The sequence below is a fragment of the Siniperca chuatsi genome, linkage group LG6, assembly GCF_020085105.1.
Source record: "Siniperca chuatsi isolate FFG_IHB_CAS linkage group LG6, ASM2008510v1, whole genome shotgun sequence".
Taxonomy (NCBI): Eukaryota; Metazoa; Chordata; class Actinopteri; order Centrarchiformes; family Sinipercidae; genus Siniperca; species Siniperca chuatsi.
The window spans coordinates 22,899,361-22,924,550 of NC_058047.1; the positions used below are offsets into that span (position 1 = coordinate 22,899,361).

General features: G+C 41.3%; 2 protein-coding genes across 4 annotated transcripts; one reads left to right on the plus strand and one right to left on the minus strand.

Moving 5' to 3' along the window:
• The first annotated feature begins 400 nt into the window (after positions 1 to 400).
• Positions 401 to 9,807, plus strand: LOC122877155 (arginine-glutamic acid dipeptide repeats protein). Of its 2 annotated transcripts, none has more exons than XM_044198280.1 (19): positions 401 to 621; positions 1,205 to 2,310; positions 2,459 to 2,622; positions 3,865 to 4,038; positions 4,139 to 4,415; positions 4,520 to 4,647; positions 5,020 to 5,048; positions 5,181 to 5,215; positions 5,390 to 5,558; positions 5,999 to 6,158; positions 6,490 to 6,613; positions 6,718 to 6,752; positions 6,833 to 6,917; positions 7,096 to 7,130; positions 8,646 to 8,715; positions 8,837 to 8,908; positions 9,005 to 9,024; positions 9,318 to 9,351; positions 9,708 to 9,807. In XM_044198280.1, exons 1-19 carry the CDS (start codon positions 613 to 615, stop codon positions 9,793 to 9,795), a joined length of 2,814 nt encoding a protein of 937 aa, XP_044054215.1. In that variant the 5' UTR covers positions 401 to 612; the 3' UTR covers positions 9,796 to 9,807. The 2 variants fall into 2 exon arrangements, with proteins under 2 accessions (XP_044054215.1, XP_044054216.1); XM_044198281.1 differs by having other exon boundaries at positions 9,008 to 9,024.
• A 1,650-nt stretch (positions 9,808 to 11,457) lies between these two features.
• On the minus strand, positions 11,458 to 25,099 carry prkaa2 (protein kinase, AMP-activated, alpha 2 catalytic subunit). 2 transcript variants are annotated; one of them, XM_044198282.1, is made up of 10 exons: positions 24,296 to 25,070; positions 22,825 to 22,966; positions 21,508 to 21,601; positions 20,476 to 20,620; positions 19,403 to 19,490; positions 17,668 to 17,892; positions 16,996 to 17,158; positions 16,128 to 16,466; positions 15,908 to 16,034; positions 11,458 to 15,203 (listed from the first exon to the last, which is right to left on the minus strand). In XM_044198282.1, the coding sequence occupies exons 1-10, from the start codon at positions 24,393 to 24,395 to the stop codon at positions 14,953 to 14,955; spliced, it is 1,674 nt and encodes a 557-aa protein (XP_044054217.1). In that variant the 5' UTR covers positions 24,396 to 25,070; the 3' UTR covers positions 11,458 to 14,952. The 2 variants fall into 2 exon arrangements, with proteins under 2 accessions (XP_044054217.1, XP_044054219.1); XM_044198284.1 differs by lacking the exons at positions 11,458 to 15,203; positions 15,908 to 16,034; positions 16,996 to 17,158 and having other exon boundaries at positions 16,324 to 16,466; positions 24,296 to 25,099.
• Positions 25,100 to 25,190: the final 91 nt, after the last annotated feature.

Here is a 25,190-nt window from a genome sequence, read left to right on the forward strand (position 1 = left end):
ACAAACCTGGAATGCTGACCGACCTCTTTTGTTTTCTTTTTCTCTATATTTACCTTCAACATTCAATGTAAACTATACAGACAACAAACCACGCATCTAATGATATTTTACCTAGAGACCACATCTTCTCACAATAAACAAATATACATTTTTCAAAGATTCAGGACTTGCTGTATAAAAAAAATCACAGTGGAAATGTAAGTTTTAAGAGAAACAGCCCCAGCTACAAGGTTTCATGACAGTGACTCATGTGCCAGCAGGGTGACATTCCTGAAGGATAAAAAAAAAAAATCCTACAGTTGTTGGGAGTCAGTGTGTTGCATTAAATGTTCAGCTGGGGACAGACCCGTTTGACAGGACGGACTGTTTTTTAAAGATGAGTGTGAGTATTCTTACTCAACCTCATTCCTCCACTGAAACCATCTCCTGTGCCCATGGGAGGCACACTTCTCTCGATCAGAGCGGAGGAGAAACACGCACAAAGTTGGGACAGATCGACAAAAGTGTTGGAAGTTTTTGTTAATGTACTTTCATCGGACACATAATGAGAGGCTGAAGAAGTAACTTACTTGACTAAGGCTTTTTTTCGTTCGGTGGATAATTAAAAACACAATGGATCAGGTATGTTACAATTTAATATCTTTAGATCCTTACGAAAAGTGTGTTTAACGATCACTTATTATATTATAAAATATATATATAATATAATATAAATATTATATTTGCAACTATAACATTTTATATTGTGTTAACAGGTGTAAGTCTGCTTCTTCTCATAATGACTTCATATGAATCTTTAGTAAGCTGTGACCGAGTCAGTGTCTGAACAGTGAGGAGTAATTGTCCAGCACCTACATTTATTATACAAATTTGAGCCTCCTAGGTCGTGGGTGTGTGTTGAAACTCTCCTGATTTAGGCGGATGACTACAAATCAGGTCTGCCTACTTTCTCTGTTCAGCTATACAGAAAGACTAATAGATGCAGATGGCATAAAAACAAAACAAAGCCACCATTGTGTTGTAAAGGGTGATACATTGCCGTGATTTCATTCTTCATGTTACAGTAGCTAAGCAGAAGACTATCATTAATAACAATGATACATATTTCTGTGATCATAGAGGCCATCAGGTGAACATATAATTTGTGTATTTGCCATATAGTAGTATTGCACCTCAGGCTTGCATTGTGTGACCCTTTCACCAGGAGGACACACTGGACTTTAAGGCCCTGAGGGCCAAGTTCCAGGACAAAGAACTCCGCCCGAAGCAACCCAGGATCAAACCTGCTCTCCCAGAGAAACCAACGGTTGCCCTGCCTCCCCACAGCCCCACTCACTACCTCCCTGCAGGAGCACGCCCCTCCCTGCTCTCCTCTATTAACCACAGCCTGGAAGGGAAGACACAGACAATCCCCAGAGTGGTCTTCAAGGATGAGAAGAAGGAGAGCAAAAAGCCTCTCATCCAGGTTAACTCTAAGGGAAAAGACAAGAGTCAAGGGAAGCTGAAAAAAGATAAAGACAAGACAAAAGTAAGCGAAGAGAGGCTTGATGAGGATTCATCGGATCAGAAGCAGATGAAAGAGAACAGTAAAGACAAGAAGCTCCCATTGTTGTTCCCAGTAGCACCTAAGGAGAGCACTGCAAAGCTGGTGTCAGCCACGCCTCCACTGAAAGATACAACAGCAAAGAAGAAGGGCTTCCTGGATTTCAGGAAGGCATCAAAAAGAAATTCACTTGAGGTCACGGCTGATCCCATCCTAGACACCTCCAACTCAGACGTTCCTGGACCAGCTCCGCTTATCCCAGTACCTTCTGACATTAGTGATGCACCACCTGAGCCTGAAATCTATGTCCCAAAAGCCCTTCTACCTGCGTTTATTCCTGATATCCCAGCTCCTAAAGTCCCAACCCCAGAGAGTGAAACCCCACTTGAGATAGAAACTCCTGCCCTGCCCATTTCCAGGCCTGCCAGCCAAAATGAAATCATCCCAAGTCCACCCAGCGCTGTCCCAACCCCTCCACCCAGTCGCGCCATCTTAGGTGCTCCTCCAGTGGCCTCCACTCCCTCTCCATCACCTCCTGAGCCTGAGATTGCAGCTGAGGCTGGTATAGAGGCTGTAAACATATCTGCAGTGGAGAAGCCCCCTCCTCCAGTCATAGACCCTCCATCCATTTCGTCTCCCAAAGCCGAGCGTCCGATCTCTGCCCTCTCAGTCCTGGAGAGGGCAGAGGACAAGAACCCGGGGAAAAGGAATCCAGCTGACCAGAGGATCTTAAATGCTCTGGAGAAGGCACGTAAGAAGACTACCAGGTAAACAACACACAACTTTATCAATGAAGAATCACAGTTCTGTACCAAAAGTTATGAAACACTGAATAAGTGATGAAGGCAGAATGTTCAGTTGCTTTATAGTACTTAGTCGACTGTTATTGAAAAACATCTTATAATCTGTTTTCAGCCCGCTGAAAACCCCTACCACCGCCATCGCCCCACCTCCAGAAGAGCCTGCCCCTCCTCAGAGTCCCACCCACTCTTTCCTAGAGCTCCCACCCATTGATTATGAGGATCAGACAGGGAACGCCCTCCCACCGAAACCAGCACAAGTTAACGGCTTTGACCACCGTAAGTCTGGACTAATCACTGCAGAGTCCTTCTCTTCTCTGCTTCTTGCTTTCTTGTGGACTTTTATTATTTTTGGATTTTCTTTTACTGTTCACCTGAACATGATGTACGCAACAGCATATCTCATCATCAGGACATCAGTACTGTGCAGCTGCAGAACATCATCTATTAGTGTGGGGTTTCAGCTATGCAGAAAATATGGTATATATAGTATGGTTTCTGCCACAGTGTTGCCTCAGGTGTTGGTTACACACCCACACACACACACACACACACACACACACACGAGACCAGTGTTGACATTCCTCCTTTGTAACTGAAAAAACTGAGCAGCAGGCAGGGCAGAGCTGAGGTATGTCAGCAATGACAGAGAGGAGGAGCAATGACAGCAGCATGTCCATCATTATGACAGAGAGCCACAGTGACAAACACTTTACTTTCTGTTAAACTGCATACGATGAGAAGTGAGTCTGCTGCTGTGTTGACAGTGACTCCAGTTACACACAGTGTAAATGTGCATATAGGTGTTCATGCACGTATCAACAACAACCTCATGTCATTTACCATTTCATTAAGTCTGTTGTCACACGTTATGGTAAAGTAATACACTTTTGACACTGTAGCCGACTAATTCAAGATGATTCTTCTAAATTATTGTCCTCTTATTTTTAAAACACCTAATAGTGCAATACAAAATGATCACAGTTCAATTTGAATACAAGTTGGAACAGATATATTGTATGCATTGTAAGGAAGAAAAGTAGTACAATTTAATTATATTGCACATTTCTAGAACAGAGTGCTTTACAAGTACTTTAGATTAAATTTTTAAAAAGTGTCTTACAAACCAAAGTTATGGAAACAATACAATGAAGACTTTAACATATTTCTGAAGTTAAGGTCTGCTGTATCCTTCTTCGTTAAGCTGTCCTGATTTTCACTTTTAATTGCATTATCTCCACTCTGCAGAGTTATATCATAACAACTTCCACAGCGCGTTTGACTGGTTTGGTTCCATCACTAATTGTATTCTTCCACTCAGCTTGCTCTTGTTTCTCTCCCTTTCCGTGTTTGGAAACTTCCTTCAGGTGTTTCACCTGAAGTTGTTAGTGTTTTATTGTTTTTACTGCATTGTGTTCAAATGTAGATCTTGCTGATAAAATTAAGATGTTTGTGAAAGCAGAAAATATCTGACAAACTAGCCATAGACAGTACATTAAGCAGAAAATATCTGATATCCAGTGTTGGAAGGTATCACTGAGGAGGTTTCCAACCCTGTCCCCAAGCTGTTGGTGGTTCCACCTCCTCCACCCAAGAAGGTCCTCCCGTATCTGGGTCCTGCTCCAGAGCAGCCAGACAGACCTCCATCTGTCAAACTGAGTGAATTCATCCCTCCTCCTCCTGTGGAAGAGAATGGTATGGCCGCCACTGTTACACTTACAACTTTGAGAAGCCAAACTGAAGCTAACAGCCCCCCTAATATTGTTTTCATATTGTGTTTCCCCCTCTTCTACAGAGATCCCTGCTCCTCCTGAGACATACACCACAGATGTCCCAGAGTTTGATGATGTGGCTTCAGATGCTCATTCTCCAGAGCTGCCGGGGTCAGAGTGGGGGAATGAGGTGTACCCGGGTCTAGATACCTCAGATGGACAGAACCTGCCAGACCTTTACAGTAATGGAATAACTACTCCAGGAGCTGAAGTCCATGCAGCACCAGTGTTTGGAGACCAAGATAATCAACAACTAGAATCCTCCTTCTCTATCTCTCAGGAATCTCCACCACAGGCAGGGTAAGACACATGAATAACTCTACTGTCCTTGTTTTGAAATAATTTGTTCATCTGTTGGGAACTTGGTTTTGATTCCAGTTTGTCCTTCCCTCTGACTCACCCAGGCTCCAAGCTGATGTTGACAACGATGTCTACGAGAGTACAGAAAATATCTACGAGGACATCATCACGTCTGCCACCAAAAAGAAAGGAAAGACTGACGGTGGCAAGAAACGCAAAGGACCACCAAAGAGTAAGGTCCCCTTTCGGTTAACACAATGAGACATTAGACATTAGACTTTTTGAACACTAGATATAATCTAATCACATCAGACATATCACATCAGAACATTTGTATTGAAAAAATGTGCAGCAAGCCTCACCCATCCAGAACCATTTAATTCTGTTTGACCATCTATATCGATAGATAGATATTATATATACAGATATTATACTGTATAGATCTCATCATTGGCTCTCATAGCCATAAATAAATAATGTTATCTTGTGTGATTCTATCTTGAGGACCGTATTGAAACTGAATACTATAATGTTACATGCTGTGAACATCCCTTGTATTCCAACAATTTTGCTCCCCTTTTACATAACTGTGTGTTTTCCACAGATCCATATGCTCAGGCAGCGCAGGAAACAGTAAGTAGCTTTGTGAGAATTGAGTCACTTTTCAATTTAAAAACATATTTTTCTTCATGACAAGTGTTGTGGGAGATTCTAATGATGTAGTCTAAAATGATTCAAGCCTTATCTCTTTGATGGTGTTTACAGAATGAAGAGAAAAGCAAGACGGGCAGGTTTGGCAAGTAAGGCCTTATTTTTTGACCCAGTTATCTTTCATCTCGGTTATCCCCCAGACACTGTTAGTGATGAGAGAGTTTAGTCTGCCTTTGTATCCTTCACAATCTCCTCTGCCATTCAAACATGCAGCGAGGAGTCCCTTTCAAACAAGACGATATCTCTCATTCTCTCTTCTGCAGGAGCGAGAAGAAAGCCGCTGCAGAAGGGCCGGATGAGAAAGAGCTGAAGAAGAAAGAGAAGCAGCGCCTGGAAAAGGAGAAGAAGGAGCTGAAGGAGAAACAAGAAAGGGAAAAGAAAGAGCAGAAAGAGAGGGAAAGGAAGGAGAATGAGATGAAGAAGAAATTCAATGTGAGTGATGTTATTTTGACAGAGAAGGGAGGTATGGAAGGTGACCGAGCAGAGGGGGAGGGGGAGGTACCTGTCTTGGCATACAAACCTGTCTGGATTCATTCCTCCCTGTGGAAGAGTTGAGCTGAGCAACATGTGCAGGCTCAAAAGGAATCTGTGTAAACAATTCTTCATTGTTGGTGATATTTCTGACAGAAGATCCATGCACAATACCAGGACCTCCCCTAAGTGGAAAGCAGCCATCATTAAAGTTGTTATTTACACGTGCTTTTCCTGCTATGACATGTCAAAATGTCTGCCGTGAAAAAGGTCTATTAAAATGTGTATGTCATATTTATCACACTCTCTATAGCAAGTAGTGTATGTGTGAGCACTAGTTTTGTGTGTGTATATGTACATAATATGAATGTGTGGTGTTAACATGCTGCTGTATTTGTTAGATCACAGGACAGGAGGATGCCATGTACAAGGCAAAAGTAACCGTAACGACCAAGGGACGTAAGAACGATCTGCCTGTCAAGAGCGGTGACATCATCAGCATCATCCGAACAACCAACAGTCCCAAAGGGAAATGGCTGGCCAAGGACAGCAGCAACAACTGTGAGTTTAAAAAAAAAAAAACTCCTTATGTTATTATTAGCAATGTGTTCACCTCAAGAGTAAAAGGATGCATAAAGAAAGAGGTCTATTAGTTTGATGAAATCTTTTCTCTAACCTGTTAATAAGGCAACACACTGCATTGCAGCTTGAGTGTGAAGAAAGTAACAGAAATCACACAAGGAAGCTACTATATTTTTGCACCTCCCTTATACTCAGACAACTGTATAAACTGAGCCGCATGGGACAAAAAAATGTTTGCACAGACAAGCAACTTGATGTGCTGTAGTCATTGATTGTGGACCACACCGCTGACTCTTTGAGTGGGTTCCAGATGGGTATGTTGCTGTGGATCATGTGGAGCTGGACATCAGGGAGATGTTGGAGCTGGGAAAGAAGGCTGCAATCAACCGCAAGAGCAATGTTTTCGAGGTGGAGGATACCAACACAGGGAGCAGGTATGTGTGCACATACACACAGTACAATAAAATACCAACATATGCAACTTCTCACTCATTGTGCATTACACTGTTAAGTTACAAGGGTAACTTATCTTTCTCAGGGCCTCAAACCACTATCCACTATCAGCAGAAAGCTGTAAGTATCTTCCTGTTCTTATTCATAATAGCAGTATATATTTAACTTACTCTGCAGCAGTTTGATGTTGATGTGTTCAGTCACAGATGACAGTGAGGAGTGGACCGGAGACGATGATGAACCTCTCTCCCCTGCCCCTGACACTGCAGATCCACTGGCTCCAATGTAAGTCCGTGATAGCCTGAATCTACGTGGCTGAATTATTGAATTTGGATTTAATCTACTTTTTGAGATAGAGACCTATCAGCAGCAGTGACAGTGATCTCTGATTAGTCATTGGGGGCAAAGCGATAGTTTTTCTTAAGACCAATGCCTTGTCTTGTCAATGTCTTTTCCTCTGCAGGGGCCACACCAGGACACTCTCAATGCCAGACATGGGTAAGAAATTCCAAACCAGACTTCTGTATTAGCACTACTTCAACTCTGTGGCTTTAACACAAACTTTTCTTCAGCAAACTGGACTGATAGCACTTTAATAGTTTTGATACTTATTAATTAATATTATACAAGTTGTGGCTGCTTTTCACCCGACTTACCACATTGTCACCTGACAGTAAGTTATATACCACACAAAAAGTGTGACATATGTATTTGTCATGTTGGATCTCCTCCATGTGTTATCTTAAGGGGGGGGGGTAGATACAATAGACAAGCAATAAAACAAACATCCACATTTTTATCGTCAAGGTTTCACAGGTTGTTTTCTGTAGGGCTTTTCCTCTGAGCTCGCTCACCCACAGGACCACATCAGACGTTTTCAAACTGTGAGGCGCGTCTCCCCAGGGGGGGCGTGGGAGAGTTGAAGGGGAGACGCAGAGGGAGAGAAATGAGGCAAAGATACTGCATAAGGCAAAAGGGACAGGTGCATGTCGGCATTCTAAAAACAATAGGAAGTTAGTAATTGTAGTTTCTCCAGCTGATTTGGCCCACTTATCATCACAGTCAGCAGTTAGAGCAGCAGCAGCTCCATGAGCTGTACTCTAAAACCCTTAGTACCACAGATCGCCGCAATTAGCGTAAAAATCGTACTCCTTCTCAGAGTCAAATCTGAACACACAGACATGATACACAAATGTTTAGATTCAGTGTGACTTACACTTTATCTCCGATATACATAGCAATTAAACTTTCATAAATCTGCTTGGAAATCATAGAAAAAAGAAGCTCTTTTTAACTCCAGCACTTGCCTGAGAATCACAACATTTTTAGGTTTTCTTCAAAGTAATACAGTGGTAGTTGTCTGTACATCAGTGAGTACATCGCAAACAGGAACTGCTAATAGCTAATTTGGCTAAATCAAAAACAAAGAAACAAAAACCTGGACTCAAGTTGTAGCCTACAGCTGATTAACTAACTGCATGGCAACATTATACTACCTGCTTACACCCCCCAAAGCATTATTAGAAGGTAGGTCCAAAACTTAGAGCATAATGATTTAAAGAATAATCACAGGTGTGACGAAATCCATTAATATAAACTTTTTTCATGTTGCACTATAAATATTTTTGCGAAATTACTGAGGAGGGGGTGCAGTTGTCTCAATTTTGTCTGAGCGGGGGCCCACAGTGTCACACTTTGAAAACCAATAGACTAAAGTAACTAGATGGTTTTTCCAACAATCATACCATGTTCAAAGCTGCTGAAATCACTATGGTTTCCAGTTCTAAATTTCATTTAAAGACTTCCTGACCTCTCAGCCCTGCGACTCATTAGATGAGCAGGTTGTTTGTGTAAACAGGAAGATGTAACTATTAAAGTGTGTAATTTGCAAGTCCAAGGTTTGGTGACCTCAGTAACAATTACTTGGTGACATTACGGTATAATTCATGCTGTAGGTGTGTTATGAAAGTGCATTATACTATATTTATCTGTCTTGTTTATTTATTTTCTTAGGAAACAAAGACCTTAGCGTAATCCATCAGCACAGTCACAGTGACATCAGCGCAGAAGGCTCCGATGTGCAGTGAGTTTACCAGCTTCATTCTTACAGTTGATCTCACTCTCTCTCTCTCACACACACACACACACACACACACTTTGTGGAGTGTGGATATACAGTAAATGTTTATTTGTCTTTTTATCAGAGCAAGACATGAAGCCCTTCAGAAGTTAGCCACATTTTTCCATTCACCCAAACCTGTGGAGCCAGCTGCCAGGTAGGCATGATGCACAAACCTTTGCACCTGCTGTATACACACATACACACACACAAATGTGGTTTACATTTTTGCTTTTCTGTCTTTTTTTTACAGCAGCACTGAACCAGAGACAAGTAAGTGATGCCTGAAAAATCCCTGATCCTAAAGTATAGAAAAACAAAAGAAATTCTATATAGAAATGTAGAATGCATTTTCAATATATAAATAATATATGACATATGATGTAAATTCATTTTGTATAATGATGTACAACATCATAAATTCATTTTATAAAGTATATAATACATACTTAATAGGATTAGTTAGCGGTTAGTTAGATCCATCCATTTCCTTTATAAAGCATTTGATGTGTTTGATAAGTGGATTTTGAAACTTAATGCCAAAATACTCTCTGTTTCCATCTCAGGTCCTGTGCTTGTGAAGGAAGAAGCAGTTCACCCGTAAGTAAAACACACACACAAAGAAATATTCCGAACATGTTGTTCAACCTGTAGACAGACAAGTTTCCTTCCTTTTTGCTTGGAATGGTTTGCTGAGCATGAAAAGTGTTTTATTCTTTTTGTGTTTGCGAGAAAGAGAGACGGACGGGGGATTCCACTCCTCTCCTACCAGGAAGTTAAATTGCCATGTGTCCTGGTTGGAGAATGAGTTGTTGATTCACTGTAATGTGCTCTTCAATCAATGGTATCATATTCATGTTCAAAATGAGTTCACCCTCCTTTGTCCGTGCTGCTTTCTGGAGAATGGGAGGTGTGAGAGGAAAGGTTGAGTTATTTTCTAATCTGTTTTTCCACAGGCCTGAGGCTAGTTCAACTTTTGCTCAAACTGATATGCTCATTTTACCTCCTCCTGACCTGTATGCTGACTTGACCATGGAGGGATAATCATAAAACAAGGTGAGGATGAACCACCTGGACTCTCTTCACTGCTCATCTCTGTGCACATACTGACATGATGTGTTTCTGTTTGTAACAACAGAACAAAAAGCAGCCAGGCAGAGGAAACAGGATTTGTTCACAGTGTTATTCTTCACACTGTGTCACCTAATCCTGTGACAGTAACTTCATCTTCTTGACTATGACCTTATTTACCTGGTGACTGCATGTTTAGATCAGTATGATGATTTGCAAGAGGAGCAAGATGAGAGGATTTCTCGAAAGTGATACACCATCTCAGCAACCAGAACTCTTTGTGCACTTTTTTCTAAAGCACTCAGTGTGAAACCAGCGAGGGACAGTTTGCCTTGTGGCTCTGAGTGACTTTGAGCCTTGGACCAAAGACTGCTGATCCCAGGAAAGGACTTACAAACTGTTGCAGACACACACAGGCTTTCTGGGTACTGTGACCCTGGAGGCTCTTGTAGGGAAATTTACACACTTCCTATGCAAATACCAGCAAGCCAAATCTATTTAAAGTGGTGGAAATAAGGGGAGGATTTTTCTCAGACCAGGGTATTTTTCAGTCAAGTCACCATCTTGTGGAAATACACAGGACACTCGGGCATGTGAAAAACAGGGAGAATTGTTTGATAGTCATTTTCATCCATGTTTCCAGTAATCAATAGTATTTCTTCTGCCAGGTTCCTCAGGATCAACCATGAATCCACAGTCCAGGGACAGAGCACAGTTCAAGGAACCCAACAAGTTATCAGTGTCTGAATATTTACCTTAGTATACATACAGCAGTTTCAAGGGTTGGATGACATTAGTGTCCTACACACTTGTTACCAGTTTACAGTGTTGGTAGCAAAGGAGTAAAAAGCAATATAGTTAATAAACTTACAAATGAACAAAGGCTTTTAGGTTTGGTCATCAGCAATAGTTAAAAAGCCTTTGTGCGGCCACCTGTACTCCACAAGCGATGTGATCTATTTTCATTAATTTCATGCTCAGTCCTCGTCTACTCGTGCATCCATAGGACTCTAATTAACATTGTTTTGAAGACCACCTTAAACATTTACCTGATATTGGTCAATTTTTTTGTAGTGTTTGTATTACTGTGCTTTTTTTGTACATGAGCATCTTTTTTTTACTTTTATTAAGCCTCATTATTTTGTTAAAAATCATTATAGATTATGCTGTGCTAACTATTCATGTCATAGTATTTAAATGCTGAGTTTTTAACATATTAGGTTAATATAATAATCATCTTTAATGGCATACCAATAAACAACAACATGGAGCTTAATCTAAAATATATCTTTCTGCTAGTAACAGTTGCTATGTATTGGTCATAGCGACTCATCATCCATAAACTTTATTTTCTTTCTTTCATTTTAATGGAGCAGATGTCTGGCAGGTGTCACTTTTATGTGCCGCCTTTCTTCTAAGACTTTCCCTCAAGCTAATGAATAATAAGTATTATAGAAAGAGAAATTACTGTGATAATCACCTGAGGTTATTTTTTTAAATGTAAAATATTGCTGACATCTAAGGGTGCATTTTTGTCTGGAACCCCCCCCCAAAAAATAATCCTCTGTGATGGGTGTGTGTGTGTGTGAGTATGTGTAAAATGTCCAAATTGACAAAGCCTTTAGGACAAAAACATTTTCCTTTTATGTGTTTGTTTATTGTTTTTCAATAAATACTCATTAAAGTGCAAATCATAACAGCAATATCATGCAGTGCATAACAAGAGAAATCCAAACCCCAATCAGACAGAGAAACAGGGAGAGACAATTGAAACACACTGTCACACACACACACACACACACACACACACACACACACGCGCGCTGAAACACACACTTATACAAGTTCTTTAACAATAACCAGTGTGCACACACGTCACACATACACTGGGGTATTTAAGGTTATTTAAGAACCCCACCACAAATAAACAGAGCGCACAGCTTTGCTGCTGAAAATACTCACTTTGGTACAACACGGAAAGTCTGTATTTGATTAGGCTCTCTGGCATATGTTTCCCAGCTCTAAACACAGATTAGAGTTTACATGACTAACATGCCACTGGTAGTTGCATACAGTTGTAATAATACAGTACTACATCTGACAGTAAATACTGGTTATATCAGAAGCTTTTAAATACAACCCATGAGCTCTGCCAGATAGTGCACTTCATTGATCAATATTTTATATTGCTGTCATGAGCAGCAGAATCAGGAATGAATGCATAATGGGCCAAATATGATGGTGGTGTGACCAAAGTAGCTCACTATACAGAGGACAAGTCATTTAAGACACAGCAATAGAGTGTGATATAGAGGGTTGACTGAATAACATGGATTAGTGTTTACAAAGCTGTGTGTGTGAGCAGTTGCATGTGTCTTGCAGCAGGGAGCAGAGTTTCTCCCTGATATCAAAGTTTATTCAGTGGTGTATGTGCATCACAGACAGGAAAGGCAACCCTACAAGGACATAAAATCTGAATACATGTAATAAAGGGTTTCAGCAGAGTAACAAAGAATCTGGCTTTCACCGTTTCAACCAAAAGCCTTCACACTGCTCTCATAAGGCAACAATTAATGAATCCATTTCAAACACAGTGCAACTGTTACAACTGTGTGGAGTAACAAACTCGAACCTCTGTCCACATTAAATTATTGTAGGTCCAAGTACTCAGTTAACAGCACTGTAACTGGTTGAGTAGTTGTAGTCTAGACCGATGTGTGTCAACCTCCTACATGGCCAAATTCTCCCCATTATTACGAAATGTTATCTCATCACTGTTATTTTATACTAACTAAATATATATATATATATTATATATGTATATATATATATTTTTTTTACATTTTATTTCATGTCACTTTTCATGACTGTTTTTTCACACATCCCCACCTCCTTGCCCTTCTGCCAATCACTTGCCCCAAACCTGTGAAAATGACAATGATGAGTAAAATATAATAATAATGAGAATATTGAATATATTAAATATTGGCCATTTTGGGGTTTCCTATTTGTGACACCAGTCTAAAGTAGAGTATGTACTACCCCTCCAACCTCTGTGGTTTACTGAGAACAGCAGAAAGGCAACAGTTCAGGGCTCTCTGTCAAAACAACAACACTGCTTTAAAACTGAGAGAACAAACCCAGACAGAAAGATAGACGGGAGGATTCATCTGAGCAGCACCAGCTTTCACTTTACATTCTGTCAGAAAAGATTTTGAAAAAATATCATATGACAACAGCGATACACAACGCCGCTATGGTACGATCAGACAGGACAATGCAGAACATTTATAAAACTACACACCGTGGCATTCATCAAAACGTAGGACCAGAAACAACAGGTACAGTCAAGTGTGTGTATCCACACAAAGAGTGTGATGCAATAAAACAGTAAATCTGCAAACTGCTGGCGTCAGCAAATGAGTTTTTAAGTGCAGACCAAACAGACAATGGCTAAACAGAAGATACACAATCTCACAAACCACTGCAGAGATCCTCCTAACAAACCAGCGTTAAGTCAGTAAGAAAACATGACAACATGTGACACACTCTACCCATCTGATCTCCATTACACACACTGGCTCTTTCTCTGACTCTCCATACACATATGCACAGAATGACTGTGTTGCATTCTTTAAGGCAACTGGAGAAAGGTTTCTGTGGCTTATACTGTCCTGCAGCAGATACACACCATCTCACAATTTGTCGCCTTCCTCTTTTACTCCTCGATTATCATCATCACCTCATTATCTATTCACACACAGGATGGACACAGGGTTAATTAAGTTTATTACTGCTAGTACTATTAGACATTTTGAAAATTGACTATTCAAGTACTTTATCAAGTAAAAATTAACATTTGCTGAAGATGTGCTTGCTTTTTTAAAATTACATTCTGTAAATGCATGGGTGAGCAGCATATTAACAGTTGCTCAACTTGTCATTTGTTAAGGACTCAACTGTAAGTGTAAAGTGTAAAGGAGTCTGTGTGTATGCATTTTGCATATTTGTGACACTTATTTAATGCATAATAGCAGAGATAAATACTGTAAGCACAGTATCTTTGAAATACACTGAGACAGTCCATTGCTGTACAAAAAAAGTCAGATAATATGGTGGTTGTGAAAACCCATGTGAGATGATGTGTATCTGTGCTTCAACACTAAATGCAGGACACAGTCAGTACCATGCACAGTACTATCATCCTACTATCCTTCCAGCTCTCTAGGTTTATTAATCTTTTACGATTCAGGATGAAACTCTATTTTGATGCAGTGCTTAAATAATATAACTACAGTGCCTAAAAAACAATCTCTCAAAAATAAATATGGTTCTGATATCTAAATAATAATAATCGTCTTTGTGGTGTATAAAGTCTGTTATTTGGTATACCTTTGTCTACCTTTTCAGCTACATCATATGATTGTATATAAATATAATATACATGGATAACAAAAGCTGTTTCTTTACAAACCATATACTATAAAACCTGAAATAAAATTTTACATGTGATAATGTTCCCTCAGACACAGATTTAATGTCAGTTTTAACAACCAGTGCCTCAATCAAAATATACGACAAGTAGCAAAACTGACTTCTGATCAGTGTCTGGGGAAAACTCAGCAGGATTTCCCGCCATTAAGTGTTATGGTGGGTGATGACATTTGCAGCAGTTGATAACAGATTGAAGGTATTTGTGGGAGGAGTGATAGAGAACTTGACCTTTGCTGACTCCCACATGACTGTGAACTGTGACCTCTTGCCTCTCACATAATGGGCCTCAACTAGTTCACAGATTCCAGTCCCAGGATCAGTTTTCACAAACTGTGGCCTGATGTTTAAACTCCCAAGACTCTGACCCAAGGACTGTGTCAAAATAAGAAAAAAGAAGCTATTTATCTGCCTTTCTGAAAAATGCTTCCTCTCTGTGTCTCCTTAATCTGAGGTGACAGGCATTGCTTTTCACATTTCCGGTCACCCTTCCACTCCAATACAACCGGAACAGAGATGGAGAGGAGACAGAAAGAGGAAGTCACTCTGAACATCTACACTCCCTACATCCCAGATCAGCAATTGGCTTAAAAACCTCACTGACATCCAGGTTACAGCAAGGTTAGGAGTCGACAGGTCTCAGCGTGCCAGTGTGGTGATCAGACTGGCACACATTTCAAAGAAGTCCATGGTGTGTGATCCCTGACGTGGGGTGAGTAGAGGGGAGCTACCAGACAGGGAACCCGGGAGAGAGGAGCTGAGCTGGGGCAGATCAATCGCTGGACTTGCTGAGTCGATGCTCAGTCTGGGTCTGAGGAGACCGGCTGTGGAGCCCGACCTCTGAGGAGTGGACGAACCCGATTTAAAGCCCACCGCCTCGATGATGTCATCTGCGGGGGTTACATGAGCAGAGGATAGTAGCATCAGCATTCAACAGAGGAGTAGTTCATGAAGTTAATATCCTTTATATAATTATACTATTATGATAAAAGAATTGTGCCACCACCATTTTTATTTTGCATGTGCATTAACAAATGCAAATACTGAATTCAGTATCAATTCCTACAAATTACTGTAATGTTAATATAAGTACTCCAAAGGCTACAATTCCAAACTCAATTCACAGACAGTTTTCACTTTTAGCCAATCTGAAAAATTAAGTCTCAAAAGCAGAAGATGAAAAACAAGCAGAGGTAGAAGGTCATGGGTGCCACCTGTGCTCCTAATAATTGCCGTTGTATAACACTGAATCTGTGTGGAATAGCCAAACAGTCTTGTGTATAGAAAAGCAAAAGTTTATGTACATATGTATTTTGATGTGTGTTTAAATCAGTGCCAAATTTAAAAATGATGGTGAAAGAAATGCAACTAAACATGGCTGAATGCGACTGATGGAAAAATGCTCTTTGCGCTTGCATTTCTAAAAGAGGTGGCATGCGCAGGCTGCATGAGTGCAATTTTAAGCTAAAGCGAGTACCACAAGTGCACTCTACCACCTGATCTGCATAAACACCACCTCAGCTCACCTTTGCAGCGGTAGCAGTATTAATTACAAATTCGAAATGTTCTGAAATCAGTTTTGTCTACCACTAACCGTCGATGCTCTTGAAGTCAAGGAGGTAGGATCTGTTGTCCACCTGGTACAGCTGCAGGCTCATTTTCACCAGGTTTCCTGTCACTGGATTCTTCCTCCGTACTCGCAGATGGTACGGGTTCACCACCTACAACACAAAATAACAGACAATCTAGTTTGCATGTAGACCTATGTATGTACTGTGTGTGTGTATGTGCATGTGTAAGACATATATTATTACCTTCCAGTCAAAGCTGAGTTGTCTCATAGCCCTGTACACTTCAGCCATGATATCATAGGGTCTGCTCTGACTCCTGATCCCAAGATGCCATTTGGCCTTCTTCACTGCCAAGGGTTTGGGCCGGGTGGTGTTGAGAGCATCCAGAGGGCAACGAGACTTGGGGCTGTCAGCCAGGAGTGGAGGCATCCTCTCTGGGTGCGGTTTGACCCCGGGGGGCAGTGACATGCCCTCTTCTATGAAGGAGCCCTGGGGAGGACTGGAGGCCAAGTAGAACTCGCTGGCCTGGGTCATGATGCGCCGGTTGTCTATTATAAGGTGATAGGCTACTGCTAGCTGATCCTGCATGGACAGAGGAAGGATAGAAAATCAATTGAAGACTAAGGAGATAATTCATTGAAGCTAAGGGCAGACTCTAATGTTAGTCTATAGGCTATTGTAGGTAGCATGATCAAAAATAGCCACAAAAGCAGAGCAGGCAAGGGTAGCAGCAACTAAAGAGCCTCCAACTTTATCAACAAACTCTAATAAAACAATGTCACATGACTGTTTTATTAGACTGTTTTATTAGATCTTCTGGGAAGATTATGACCCCAAAGATGTCCCTGGAAATATATAAAAACATACATACTGTGCATACATACAGTGGTGTGAAAAAGTGTTTGCCCCCTTCCTGATTTTTTGCATGTTTGTCACACTTAAATGTTTCAGATCATCAAACAAATTAAAATATTAGTCAAAGATAACACAAGTAAACACAAAATGCAGTTTTTAAATGAAAGTTGTTATTATTAAGGGAAAACCAAATCCAAACCTTATATATATAACTTATAGTATAACTTCACAGTCAGTGTGAATGAGTCTTGTGTACCTGTGGATCTCCGCTGTAAAGGCTGGACACAACCTCGGACTCAGTGCATTCAAACTTCTCACACACTTCCCTGACGGCCTCCTCATCCAGGACTGTAGCATCGTATGAGGGGTCCTCAGGGAACAGGTAGCCTGGCAGGTCCTGCTTAAACCACTCATGTTCCCTGACAGAGGAGAGGATAATCAGTCAACTCAATCTACTGTCAAGTTATCACTCTTAACTATAAAACCAAACCTAATGGTGATTAATCTCAAAATGTCAGTGTATGACATTTAAACTTGCATGAAGTCACTGAACTGTTGTCAAACAGTCTGTGTAATGACACTTAAGATGGGGGACCTTTAAATTTACAGGAGGAGACACACCACTGTATGTATGTTAACTTCAGATTTCCTCCCACAACTTTATCCAGTCCTACCTCAATCTGATTTTTTTCAAACCAATCATCTGACAGTGTTGCTCAGTTGTAGGCAATGGAGTATTGAGGGCAGTGAATAAAGCTGTATGAAAGATTTGACTGGTTCAGACAGCAATCCTCAGCACAGTACAGCGCCTGAAGCCAATGCAACACTTCCCAATGATTTCACATGTGCAACCATGGCGAGAATAAACAGGAAAAAAGAACAATACAAATTTTAAAACACACTTGACCCAACAGAGTAGGGTGAGCACCTGATGTCTTTGATGGTGGCTCTCTTCAGAGGGTCCACCTGCAGCATGAGCATGAGCAGCGAGGCGACAGAGCGAGTCAGGTATTCAGGGATGTAGAAGACGCCTCCTCTGATCTTCTTAAACAGCGTGGGGACGTGCTCATCATCAAAGGGCAGAGTGCCGCATAGCAGGGCGTACAGGATCACCCCACAGCTCCAGATGTCCACCTCTGGGCCTGCATAGAGCCTGACAGAGTGATGAGAAGATGTGACACATGGCAAACAAAACGATCCATACATACATGTGTCACTCTTGTAGGTCCACCAGAAAAGCAGGTAGCACTTTTAACCACCGTTACATGGCTTTAATATATAAACATTGAATTGTTTATAACATATGTATGTATAACAATGTAATTGTAAATGTTATGTAATGTAAATGTCATTGTGAGTAGATAAAAGGCCATTTCTTATGGCCTTAAGTAATTGTTAATGTCTTTATTAATGTGTTTGTCAACAACTATCACACCTCCAATGAAGCATCCACAACTGGTGTTTATATAATTAACAGATGCTTCATAACACAATATAACTAGCTAGTTTGTTTATATACTGCTTATAAACGCTAAATATGAGATGCTAAAATTAAGTGTTACTCAAAAACACACACACAAGTCTAATATAAATGCCATATCTATGTAGGGATAAATTGTTTGCATGATGTGATGATTATTATCATTAAGTCCAGTTTTCAGTCAAGAGAAGTAAGACTCTTTATTTTTATGTACGGGTTTGTTATGCAAAATGTGAAATTCAAGGTACCCTATGGAGTTTCTGACCTCTAGTTGCGCTGTGTAGCAGAATTTTTACATGTGGGTTCCTGTTTTCTTTTAATCATAGACTGTATAAAACATGGACGTAGTGTCCGTGACGTCACCCATAGGTTTCTGAAGAGCCGTTGTGAAGCTCAAAGTGGGCAGTTCCCGGCAGCTCTGGCCGTCGCCATCTTGGCAGTCCCTGACTCCGGCTAATTCAAAAATGGGCAAAGAGGTGGAGCTGAAGCGGGCTGAATGAAGCCTGATTGCTGAACCAACTAGTGGCTAGGCACCTGAGTGGGCACCCCCCTGTCAATCAAAGCGGCCACATCCTTAATTATGTATAACTTTAAGCCTTAATATATTTTAAAAGGTTGAGTTCTAAAAAAATCCACCCCCCGTACAGTTGTCATGAACAGGGAAATTAGCCTTAGAGACCAAAACCGTTTTTTGTACCAGGCTGGCATAGCCAGGCTCTTCCGGGCTGGCTTAGCCTGCTGCTTGGTTTGAATGCATGTGCGCATGTGACCTGAAACACACCCCTTCCAATGGTTGCACAGTATTCCACTGATCTACAGGTGGGGGTAATGCAACAAGAAATGCAGCAATGCGCCAGCAAAGACGGTGAAGAAGAAGACTCACGCTGGTAAATGTGGATGTAAACAATAAACGATTTAAAATACTTAAGAAATCGGCTTTGCAAATGTTTTATGAGGAAGGACATGCATTCAACATGTTTGTTAGACCTCAAGGATACAAGTGAGTGAGTAACACTGAATGTAAATAAAACTTTTGTTTGTTTACAAGAAAACTCCACAGGGCATCTTTAAAGGTTGTTTTCTGTCAGATTGGGTTTCAGTCAGTGTTCAAGTCCAAAACTATTTTGTTCCTAAAGTCATATAAATAATGGTGATTACATAACACACACACACACACACACACCTTCCTGAGATGACCTCTGGAGCTGCATAGTTGGGTGAGCCACAGCTCGTCCGTAGGAACTCCCCATCTGACATCATGTTTGACAGACCTGTTGGCCAAACAAAAGACATATTAACACCCTTCAGTCTTTACAGACTGTAGCACAGACTAATGAAACAATTGGCTATTATCATGTTATTGCTATTGATCCTTTGATACACATGTCAAATTAAACATGGCCTGGCACGGGGAGGGTGAGACTCATACACTGTGGACACCACTGATATCTTTATCCTCCTTTACCCTCCAACACCCTAAGCTCTGAACACAAAGCTCATTTAATTGGATGAGCCTCTCTCTGCCTGCCAGTTCCTCAGCCAAATGCTAAACACCAGACGCTCTGCGATGTGCTGACCTTCCCTTTATCTTTTATCCCTGTTCCCTTAACACTCCCTCTCACTGCTCACCAGTGTCTGTTGCTCTCAGCCAAAACACTTCTCCTGCTGTACACCCCTGCCGCACCCCAACGATTCCTTCCCTATCAGATGACACTGGGCCTCAAGGCTTCCTGCCAGACATGATATGAGACCTGGCTGTTGCCAGGGGAACCTCTCACCACCCCACAAACCCTGCTGTGCACAAGGGCCGCCGTGTGTTTTAGAAAATATTTCTCTTTCGTGGTCGTACTGCATCAGACACAGTCTCTTAACCAATCAGCTAGAACAATTATATCACAGCAGATAAGAAAGTGTGTTCAGTGAAAAATTCATTCTTATTTATTAATGAGGTAACAGGTGCATGATGGTGATTTCACACTTTCACACTACAACTGTATAATTAAGTGTATAATTATGCTTTGTCCTATAACTCTGCAAGAAACTTTCACTTGCCGCTAATCAAACTGTCCAATTACTTGGTAATTCTTGGTAACTCGGCTCTGCCACAGACTCATTGTTTTTCTTATTCTCCCCATGAACATATTCCGTTATGTTCTGTTATGTTTTCTCTCTTCTTAAATTCCCTAACAATTCTTCTGCCAAGGCAATCCTTCAGCCTCTATCCCTAACTGTTACTCTGTTCTTTGGGGATCCTACCGAAGTCGGCTATCTTGGCGTTCTTGCTAGCATCCAGCAGGACATTCTCAGGTTTGAGGTCTCTGTGGACCACCATGTGCCTGTGGCAGTAGTCGACAGCTGAGATAATCTGCTGGAAAAGACGGCGAGCTTCTGTGTCTTCCACCTGAAAGACACAATATGAATGGACGTGATTGAACTGTGGCTGTGCTGAGTATTTCTCTGATTTAAAAGTGTGTAACTGTATGAATGTGAGACAGTGTTACAGAACAAGCTCAGAAACAGGCCTATAGCACATGTGTGTAAAGAATGGTGAAAGTTGTGTGGTGTCTTGTTTAGGACAAATTTATCATGTTCAGGGTTGGTCATGAGGTTGCTATGGCTCAGGGCAAAGGTAAAGTTCAACTAGGATTGTTCTATTAAAAATAAAGGTTGTCTCTATATAGCTGTCAGTATCTCTCTTGAACGCGTGTGTGTGTGTGTGTACGTGTCTGTTTGTGTTGAATACCATGCTTCACTCAAAGCTTTAAATCTCAAAAAAGTGAAAGTGAACATTTAAAGGTGATTAAAGCGAACATCAACAGCTCTCAGCTAGAATGGTGGAGCAGTGTGTGGGAACACTGTGTTCAAATAAATTCAATTCAAATTCATGACTCATAAACTATAAATCATATCACTTGGAAGTGCTTTAAAGTAAATAAAAATGTGCTCATACAACTTACCTTAAATAAAATGACTTTACTATCACAAAATAGCTACAAATAGTAGCATGTAGCAGTATGTTTATGACTGCTAAAGAAAAGAAACGCCAACATCAGAGTCTTACTTCGCCACAACTGCCACGTATTAAAGTCAAACAATAATCTATTAATTGGTGTTTAATAGCAGGAGGTAATCCACACTACACACTTCCTCAGCCACTGCTTCACGACGGCATTACTGTTTATCCAATTTGAGCTGCGGTTACTAGTGAACTAACAATTTCTGATGACCACTGGAACCCAGTGGATGAGGACTCAAATCTACCAGTCAATTAATAGATGAATGTCTTACCCGTCCATGTTTGCAGATGTAGTCAAACAGCTCACCTCCAGACACATACTCCATGACCATGAAGAAATCTGTGGGTGTACTTATCACCTGGTACCTAAAACACAAACATACGTTTGTATTGACAGGAACTAATGGCACATTAATTAACACTTAAGCTTTGTTTAGGTCCTATCCTAAATTTAAATATAACTGTAAACATATCATAATAGGCTTTCATCTTTTCTCTAAATCTCTAAACCAAATGTATTTACTTCAAAACATGCACAGAATAAATACACAGAAACAAATACACAGAAATGTGAGGCAAAGCTGTGATGTATGGCTGCTGAGTGTAGGCATTATTTTCGTAAAGGTCAGGTGTATTAAAATGCAGGCCCAATCTCATGAATGGTTGCTCCTGGGAGATTCTGCACTTCATCATAATCTACTTCACTCCTGTCGAGCCGGGTGTAGCACAACACGGCCCGGCACCGTGGGAGAAATAAACACAAATCAAATCACAATGTCTTTCTTTTTCTGTTTTACGTACACACGCACATAGACTCTAGGAAATCTAAACAGTGAGAGCACTTGAGGGAAATTTTAATACATTTTTTTCTAATTCATTTCATTTCGTGCCAGTTTTACAAACAGGGCCAATATTTCACAGAGTCTGCTTTGCTCAATCCAGCATCCATGCCAGAAGCTGTCTGTAAGAAATAAAATATATGTGTTTGTGAATGGATATGTCTGTAACAGTGTTTCACAGCACTCCAGCTCACGACCTGATAGCTCACATATCTGCCATAGCTTACAGTGTGACAGTGGACTAACCCCAACCCTGGCCTAAAAATAACACAGAGATTATTGAGAGAGACAGAGAGACGTGGACTGACTAGGAGAAAGGGAGGCCGGGGAGACAGAAGGAAAGAGAAAGAAGGAACACAAGGTCAAAGAAAAGAGCAGCCAAGACACCTGGATGAGGACAAGAACTTAGTCATGCAGGAATTACAGCAACTTCTATCATCTTAACCAGAGATTTGTGCTAACCAGAGCAGATTTCTTTATCTAGTTTCAAGCCTGTGCATGTGTGTGCATTGGTTTGTTTGTGTGTTCTACCTCCAGGGAGCCCTGTGGGCATGCTCAGTACAGTGCAGCTGTAGTAAACAAACAGGAACAAGCAAAGCATGCCACAACACACAGAGGGAAAACAACATAGCAAAAGGCCCACATTAAGACAGCCACTAATTTAACAGAGCTCAGTTATCTCTCTATGTCGTCTGTCAGCCCTGAGAGTCTTGGAATCTGATAGAGGATCTGTCATCTTTCTCCACTTACAGCTTGATAATGTGTGGGTGTCTGAACAGTTTGAGATTCTGGATCTCTCGTTTGATCTTCCCAACGACATCGAGACTGCGGATCTTCTGTCTGTTTAGGATCTTTACAGCCACTTTATGGCCTGTCAACTGATGCTCGCCAACTGAAAACAAAAGAATACAGATATGAAGCAGATACAGCACACAGATGGTAAAACCGCATAGCGGCTCATACACAGACAGACACAAGATATATGGATGCCCAAAGGGAGGTAGAGAGAGGCACTAATGGATTATGGTTGGATTTGGATATATGCTGCATAGCAAGCTTCAACATAACACTAAATTATTATCATTATGTTTTTTTTGGGGGGGGGGGGGCTTACTGTAGCTCTTATTTGCTGGCCATGTCATTGTTTAGGGTGCTGGATATATCTGCCTGCCTGAAGCTCTGAAGCCATGTTGTTACTGTAGCTGCAAACCCCTACTCACTGCTTGACTACAAACATCAGTAATGAAGCATTAATACAAAGGGTGGATATGAAGTGCTCTAACTCCCACCTAGAGATTCCCCTAAGACAAACAACCATTATTAGCAAACCATTATCATTAGCAACATTTGATTCAATTCGGTATTAAAACTATATGAATTCAGCTTATGGATTCTACTACTTGCTAGGATGCATACAATGATTTCCCTCATAGAGTTTATGCCCGCTTAAAATTTTAGCTAGCCATGACTTCAGGTGGGTTTACCCCATGCTAATCTAACACATCCCACAAACTGCGCACTCAAGAAATAGGCGGGGTGAGCACGGAGTTAAAGCTCACAAGGTCATGCAGAGTGCCCGAAAACTAGCTAAGAAAACTGAAATAATATCCTGTGATAGGCCTCTTCAGTAAAACTTTACGCCTATATAGGATTTTCCCGACGTAGTAGGCACTTACAAGGCTACCACTGGCTGGCAATGGGACAACATATCGGACTAGCTAACGTTTCACCGTTCGTAAACATTTTATCAGTTAACGTTAAGCTCACAAGGTGGGTTTCGGGCAAACTGTAACGTTAAGCTTCACAGACGTCCTTTACCGCAAGACGGGGCAAAAAAAAAAAACAACTACCACAACATAAACTCCTCATTGTTTAACGTCATACGATAATTATGTGAGTATGACTGTGCATCTCCTTGTAACTGGTGTCCTCCATGTAATTAACGTTACACCTGCCATAGCTGAAGGCAGTAGCTACATTCAGGGGCTTCGGTGAAAGAATTTGACTTTCAAGCGAGCGGATTCTCAGAACACATTTACGCTTTAAATCCCTTATGTCGCTGCCGTTAAACCATCCAGCTACGCAAACTGCTCACTGACCGCCGGCAAGTTCAACACTGTCCGTTGGGGGGGGGGGGCACGGTGACTACTTCGCATTTCCTCCAACTGCAAATCACAAACGTACACATTAATCTCGGCATGACACAAAAGCATGACTTAACTCTTCACTTTCCCGAATGTTCCCACTCCGAGCGTGTCTCCGAGGATGTAATGGCCGATCTTTACCCTGCCTTCGTGTTTCTGCTGTTGCCGCTCTGCCATCTTCTCCGTTAACGACGGCTGGGCTCGCTCGGTGTGGTGGGTGTACAGCCTGCTTGCCCGTGGGGCGCACGGAGGGGCGGGGCACTTTACTATTCTCACTGCGAGCAAGAGGAGAACCACCGACCGCTCGACTCCGTTAAACGCGCACTGTCAAGTTTACGGTGAATACTGTTGCAGAAAAATAACGTAATTGTTTGTTTTTGTTTTCTGGAGGCCAGATGACATATGTCGTAAAGCACCGCCTGTGTGGCATTACCGAGATTATAACATCTACCCCGTACGGTGTGCGTCTGCCACCGACCTGGTGTTGGGTCGTGTTTTGCACCCCGGTCAATTACCTACCCTGATGAATACTGTACCTACGACAGGTCTACTAAATAGCTCGGTGTAAAAGTAGACTAAGCCTACTAAATATATGGCCGAGAGTGTGTTTAAGGTGGCATGTTATAAGGCAGGCAATATTTACACAGGGTTTGAACGACTCGTGCCCTTCAGATTAGATTTCAGATTAGATGCTGTGTGTGAAGAAGGCCTATTTATTCTCATGTAAAACAATGTTATTTACCCAATGCATGATTCACCTATCAGTGAGAAATTTAAAAAAAGAAAGGAGGAGCCTGTCATGCTGTGAGCAACACATGCATTTACTGATATTTGGGGTTATAAATAATAGGCTAGGCTGTTTCTCTGCTATATGGCAGAAGACTGTTCTGAAAGACATCGCCCACATTTGCTGCATGTGGAATGAAATGTTAACGGAAGACCAATGCTTGATTGAGTTTCTGTTGTGTTTCT

Excerpts from the sequence above, each read along its gene's own strand:
- prkaa2 (XM_044198282.1), bottom strand. The coding sequence starts at position 24,395 with ATGGCAGAGCGGCAACAGCAGAAACACGAAGGCAGGGTAAAGATCGGC. Across the intron at positions 19,491-20,475 it reads CGCCAAGATAGCCGACTTCG|GTCTGTCAAACATGATGTCA; the intron begins GTAGGATCCCCA and ends TTTGGCCAACAG. Across the intron at positions 17,159-17,667 it reads GCCACCATCAAAGACATCAG|GGAACATGAGTGGTTTAAGC; the intron begins GTGCTCACCCTA and ends CTCCTCTGTCAG.
- LOC122877155 (XM_044198280.1), top strand. Across the intron at positions 4,416-4,519 it reads GAATCTCCACCACAGGCAGG|GCTCCAAGCTGATGTTGACA; the intron begins GTAAGACACATG and ends TGACTCACCCAG. Across the intron at positions 9,352-9,707 it reads AAGGAAGAAGCAGTTCACCC|GCCTGAGGCTAGTTCAACTT; the intron begins GTAAGTAAAACA and ends GTTTTTCCACAG.